The following is a 6,421-nucleotide window of genomic DNA, read 5'->3' as shown; positions in this document are numbered from 1 at the left end:
AGTGCAACGACACTGAACCCAAAATCAATTAAGAAGCAGGGCCCATGTATTTAAACAGCTTAGCCATTTATATGCAGAATGCAGCCATTTCCAGAACAGACATTTTATTCCTTTCAAATTTTAGCCCAGAATGGAGAGTCACAAATCTAAAAAGGGACGTGCCGCTATCCTGATACAAAGCTCTCCGGCTTGTATTGAAAATTCCTATTAACCTCTGTGGCGTGGTTCCAAATTAGGGCAAGTGGAAAACCATGAGCATGTGTTTGTCTTTAATTTTACTGGTACAGCAAACAAAGTCCAGAATCTATTTAATAAATGCAATGTAGATTGTTTTATTTGACCTTCTGTTCACAAAATAATTTTATTATATGTATGAAAGCAGCATACAGGCAATAAAATTATGAAAACATTCACAATACATATATAACACAGACCTGATGCAGGATGTATATTTCTTTCGACTTCTAATTACTCCTTCACTTTTCTTTTTCTGATAATACCCTGTGATAAATGTGGTGAAGGGATTCTCCAAAGGGTATTTTTGCTACATTCCAAAAAACAAAGGGTTTTCTTGGAACGTGGCTGTATATTAATATTGACGAATGTTGCTAATGTTCACTAGCTGCTTTTTACATTACAAAGGGAAAGCAGCAAGGATTTTGGTTTCCAAGTACAATGAAAAAGTAGCAGTTGTGAAAATAAACATTGGCAACTTTTCTTGGAGCTCACAGGACATTTGGAAATGGGGACTGCAGATCCGTACATGTTTAGAAATGTCTTAATCCAAAATGGAAATGAGGCACTATTCATAATTCAATGTACTATTAACATATTAAAGACTAAAATTAATGTCCTTCTAGCTTCCAAGGTAAAGCACTAAATAAAGTACCTCACTTGTAAAGTTAATTGAGACTGTGATACAGCAGCAGACAAACAACATGATTTTTGACTACTGGTGTGGCTGCAGTAATACAGATGGTAACAAGATTTGTCATTTTACTACCATTATAATCAGGTGTGTTTCTTCAGAAAAGATATCCAAGACTTGAAATAAGAAAGGTCTGAGAAAACTGTTTATCTTACATAAATACAAAACAGTATATACTAATGATTGTTTTCTAAGAAGCTTTTTCTTCTCAAATAGGATTTTTCTTAAGGTTGAAGTCATATTTAAGGTATTTACAGATCCACAAACTGACATTCTAGCAAAGTCTTTGTAACATGAAAATTTAAAATAAATAGCAGCAAGTCTTTTTATTTCTATAAAGGGAAGAGCTTTCACAACTCATCAATCAGTCAACTCTGGTCCTATTTTTAAAGAAACCCACAAAAAAATTCTGCAGTTTCAGTTTTACTGACTCCCCTACATCTTTTGCTATACTTTTAAAGTTATATTATCTTTATTTACCTCATTGGTTATCCAGGCTAACAGAATTTTTAATAGTCATTTATAAAGTGCTGACAAGTTGACTGGTCAAAAAGTAGTTGTGAGACCCTACAAATATCCCATTATTTAGACATTTTAAATAAGATAAATAAAGCTAGATCTGTTATAACATATGAAAAATATCCATTTAAAACAATAAATAAATAAAGCCAGCATCAACTTATTACCTCCAAAATCTTTAAAAATACCCATTCTCATTATAAGGCTCAATTATTTTTCAGAAATAATTTATGAAGGCATCTACCCAGCTTTACAATCCCTCACACTTCGTTTCGAACCAATTAGCACCCACTAGCACTAGAAATGACAAACAGAACTTCATTTTTCTGCTAGTAAGGGTTAATCATTAAATGGTTCGTGGTTTATAGCTTTCTTCATTTTAAGCAAGAATCCAGATGAACTCTAAGTCCTTACAGAGAAGAAACATTTTTCTTGTCATCACACTACCTAAACTTGCATCTCAGTTTTATTCAGTATGAACAATACAAAAATACCTTTTAGGTTTTAGTTGTTTCTTTTTTCTTTCTTTGTTTTTAAATGCTATGTTTGACTGAAGAGAAAATAATCAACTCTGGACTTCCTGTGGTGGTATAATTCTCACTATAGCTTAGTTTCTTACTAAAAAATCTTGTATATCTTTTTTGACGATTCAATTTTACTGAGCTAACCTTGCTGTTCAGGTTTTATGTTGCCCGTTTTGAGTAATGGGGTTGATCTTTTCCAAAGACACATCAGCTTCGTAATCCAAGATTCCCGACAGTGCTGGAGACATTTTCTCCAAGCTCTTAGATAGTTCACTCTCTTCTTCCTTTTTCAGAAGTTCTTCTTCTGGACAGATAATAGCATGTGGGATCAGATACACCAGGTTACACTCTTTTGGGCTGGATCCTTTGGGCTCCTGATGGCTTGAAAAAACAACTGCTCCATTGTTGTTGATACTAACAGTCTCTATCGCATTGTTGGAGGTGGGGCAGAGTCTGTAGCATCCTAACAGAGTTGAAAAAGCCTTGCGGAAATCAGCATTGAAGGCATAAATGATGGGGTTCAGTGAGGAATTAGCCCATCCAAACCAAACAAAAACATCAAAGGTGGTGGAACTAATGCAAAAGGGTTCTGCTCCCCTTGATGGTGCAGTAGGTTCGCAGAAGGGCACCATGCAGTTCAATATGAAAAAGGGTAGCCAGCAGCATACGAACACCCCCATGATCACTGACAGAGTCTTTAAAACTTTTGTTTCCCTCTTGAAAGACATTTTGAAGTTGCTCTCTGGCTGTTGGCAGTCAATACTGTTTCTGTTACCAGTGGAGTTTTGGCAGTTCTTGGCATGCACTGCTGCTCTTTCCAGAGCTGAGATTCGCCTTATCTGTTTTTGAGCAATCCTGTATATCCTTGTGTAGGTCACTATCATAATGGCCACTGGTATGTAAAAGCTAATTAGAGAAGAGGAGATGGCATACATCCTGTTTAGACTGGAATCACAGTTTTCCATGGTCATACCTTGAAAACTGACATTTAAGTCTAAAAAGCTTGTTGTTTTAGCCTTGTGCCAGTTCAGCTGCACCGGAATGAAAGAAATCAGCACAGACAAGGTCCATGCCACACTGATCATGATGAAGGCTGCCCTGGGAGTCATTTTCCTCTCATACCTAAACGGGCTGGAAATGGCCCAGTATCTGTCCACACTAATGACACACAGGTTTAAGATTGAGGCTGTGGAACACATAATATCAAATGCCACCCATATGTTGCAGAATGAACCAAAAGGCCAAAAACCGGCTATCTCAGCAACAGCTTTCCAAGGCATGACCAAGACCGCCACCAAAAGATCTGACACTGCCAAGGAGATCACAAAGAAGTTGGTCACCTTGGACCTCAGATGGCGAAATCTAATGACAGCTGCACAGACCAGCGTGTTCCCCAGAAGCGTGGAGAGTATCAACAGAGAAAGGAAGCAGCCGGTGAGGATTCGAAAGGAGGAGTCCCTTTCAACAAGCAACCCTTCCCCATCCATTGTGGTGTCGTTCCAAGTCATAGTTTCTCCTGGGGGGCAATCATATCATGATTTTCATGATGACATCAGCTCCTTGCCTTGCAGAGATTACAGATATATCAGGCGTCCATTAATTACTCATCACCAAACAAAAACCCAAGGTTTGTGCTACAGTCTCTTCATCCCTGGGTCGACTCCATCCTCAAGACTCTCATTAAGAGGTATCAACAGCTCTGTGACAACAGCTGAAATTTACAAACACAGTCAACTATAGATTCGTTGTAGCCATCCCTTCTGACCTACCCGGCACTGCTCAAGCAGAAAATGGCCTAATTGAAACAGGCCACCTGCAACTGTCCTGCTCGAGTCCCCTGCCAATACACCCAACAAACAGAAATGCAGTGACTTTTTTCAGTTTGCATATATTTCCCCTAAAATAGGCTATTGATCTAGTGTTTCCAGTGCCCATTTGACTAGCCCTTCAGATATAGTGAAGTGCATTACATTAGGTACTCTTGTTTCTAATTTAATTTCTCAAATCTCCACCGAATGAGACATTTGTCCCCCACCCTTTTCACACTGAGTACATTCCTGCTCCAAAATACATCAGCTCTCTGTGTATGGGCAGCCTCAGAGACCAAATCCACGTTGCTTAACTCTCACAGTCCTAGGGACAAGAAAATAAATATACAGTGTGTGTGTGCGTGTGTGCGTGTGTGTCTACAGATTTTCAGAAAGGAATGGCTCAAGTTATTTATGTCTATTTAAATGAGAAATTCTGCTTCCTACCTTTTACCCTTTGATTCTGTTTGTCCTGGGATGAAGATTTGTGATTCTTCCTTATTTAGCATTTGAATTGCATAGCAAATCATAAACATGAAACCAACCTAAAAACAATTGCACTGATTGCATCGGGTGTATTTTTTTCGTGAAGGTGCAAGTGGGGAAAAAATAAAAGCCAGTAGCTTGATCAGCAAGAGTTAGCAATAGCTCTGGTTTTCAAACACTGCATGAAGATCCCTTATTTAACACTAGAGTCCTATAAGAGCACAGCAATTCCATTCCACCTGGTCCTTGCAAGCAGCCTGCAAACTTTGTTAACCAAGTCAGTCCCAGCTGAGTGGTCATCACCCAAGTTGCACCTTATATATCCCATTGAGTATATCCCATTGAAGTGGCACTTCAGTACAAATCATCCCAAACCAAGGCACGGTATTTCCAACACTAGCAGGATCTGAGTGATGTTGCTATCTTTTGATCGTTGCTGGAAGAAAGAAGCGGAAGAGGAGAAGAAGGAAATGGGAAAGACCTGAGTGGAGCTCCCTTCAGCCAGTCCCTCTGAGGCCAGTGGCTACCAGAAGCAGGGGGAGTGTGTTCCTGTTCCCAAGGGGTAGAGTTTGCTTTAATACTTTGCTGCCATGCTAACTCTCCATAATTCTTGAGAAATAATTCCAGCTACGGCTCATTACAGTTGCATTCCAGGAATCAGGTCCAGCTCAGACACGTCTCTCCCTTTGACAAAAGTCCGGGTACAACAGGCTCTTCAGGGTCTCCTGCACCCTGCCCTGAGATTTACATCTCCAATCCCAGTGACTTTCCCTCCGTCTTGCTCAGAGGGGGTCCCTAGTACCAAAAGCTTCTTTCTGCCTGGGGCAGGAGTTGGCAACATCGCCTCTCCAAGAAGGGTCTGGTTGACTCGAATCTCCTTCCTAAAGGATTAAGAAAGAGGAAAAGCAGACATGGGACCATGCAGTGAGCAAGCTCAGCAGCAGAAGCAACCCTGTTCATCCCCTCCATCTAAGAAACTCTTCCAGAGAGAAGCATTTCCAGGACAACCTGAAGGGCTATATCCTGTTTCACTGTCCCTGGTATTTTTATGTAGTTTAGTGGGTGAATACTCAGGGAGACACAGAAAAGGGAATAAATGCCAGCATCCGAGTTTGAGCAAACAGTATTAATATAAACTGTCCTGAACCACATTTATCTTGGTGACACATGGGATAACATACAGCATCTCACTATTTAAATCTAGACAGGGTCAATTAATTTACATGACAAGTAAATACGTGCAATAAACCTGTCATTGTGAAAAGTTCCTCAAATGTAAATGACAACATCCAGCCACATACAGAGCACAAATAAAGATGATACATAATTACTCCAAAACCCATAATCAAACACACAAAACACACACACACCCCAGTGCTGCAGAGCTACAAAAAAGTACGGACACACACGGAAAGAAACAGAGGTGGGTATCAAGCAGCCACAACATTCACACATGCACAGAATGGGATACACAAATCGAACAGGCGGAAAAACACAGGTGGGAACAGAACTGGATCTGAGAGTCAAACATCCCTGAAGATGCTCAAGCAGACACATGCAGTCACAGAAAAAACATGAGCCCCAGGAACAAATCAACTGTCTATGAACAAGGCATGCATACACGTACAGACCATACGCGCGCACACACGCTCACCAGCCTTGCAAGTACACAAAACACACAGAACAAACACATCCCACTGGACTCGACCCCCGTGTTTCTCCTCCATGTGGCATGTACTTACCAACACAAGGGAGAAGTCATTTATCCCACAGGCTTAGTGTCCTGGGTGCAGGTAAGACAGAGATCCAGCTGGAACCACACTCATCTTTTGCTGCTGGTTTGTTTCGTTTCTTCCCCCCTCTCCCCCTTCACTTTCTCCCTTTGCAGTTCATTGTTCACCAACTTCCAACAGCTCCACAGCAAGTAGGACCTTGGCTCCCTCTACTGGGTGAGCCCAGCCTTGTGCACTGCACATCACTTGACAGCACTTCTTGTGTGGGCGAAGTGCAGGGGGGAACATGCAATGAAAAGGAGAACTGAGAGGGAGGATGCTGATTTTTCCTTGGTTCCAAGAGCCTTATGGCAGCAGAAGGACTTTAATCTAAGAGCTAGTTAAACAACCGGGCCAGGTATGACAGATCAAGACTACCATGTA

General features: G+C 40.8%; 1 protein-coding gene across 2 annotated transcripts; it reads right to left on the bottom strand.

Moving 5' to 3' along the window:
- Positions 1-317: 317 nt before the first annotated feature.
- On the bottom strand, positions 318-4,426 carry DRD1 (dopamine receptor D1). Of its 2 annotated transcripts, none has more exons than XM_019506395.1 (2): positions 4,227-4,426; positions 318-3,682 (listed from the first exon to the last, which is right to left on the bottom strand). In XM_019506395.1, exon 2 carries the CDS (start codon positions 3,477-3,479, stop codon positions 2,124-2,126), a length of 1,356 nt encoding a protein of 451 aa, XP_019361940.1. In that variant the 5' UTR covers positions 3,480-3,682; positions 4,227-4,426; the 3' UTR covers positions 318-2,123. The 2 variants fall into 2 exon arrangements, with proteins under 2 accessions (XP_019361940.1, XP_019361941.1); XM_019506396.1 differs by having other exon boundaries at positions 4,234-4,426.
- Between the last annotated feature and the right edge of the window lie 1,995 nt (positions 4,427-6,421).

The sequence above is a fragment of the Gavialis gangeticus genome, unplaced genomic scaffold, assembly GCF_001723915.1.
Source record: "Gavialis gangeticus isolate Ggan-Ray unplaced genomic scaffold, GavGan_comp1, whole genome shotgun sequence".
NCBI lineage: Eukaryota > Metazoa > Chordata > Crocodylia > Gavialidae > Gavialis > Gavialis gangeticus.
Note: the sequence above shows the minus strand (reverse complement) of the source record. Positions and strands in the feature narration are given on the sequence as shown.

What these genes read in the sequence shown, in the direction of transcription:
- DRD1 (XM_019506395.1), bottom strand. Translation starts at nt 3,479, where the DNA reads ATGACTTGGAACGACACCACAATGGATGGGGAAGGGTTGCTTGTTGAA.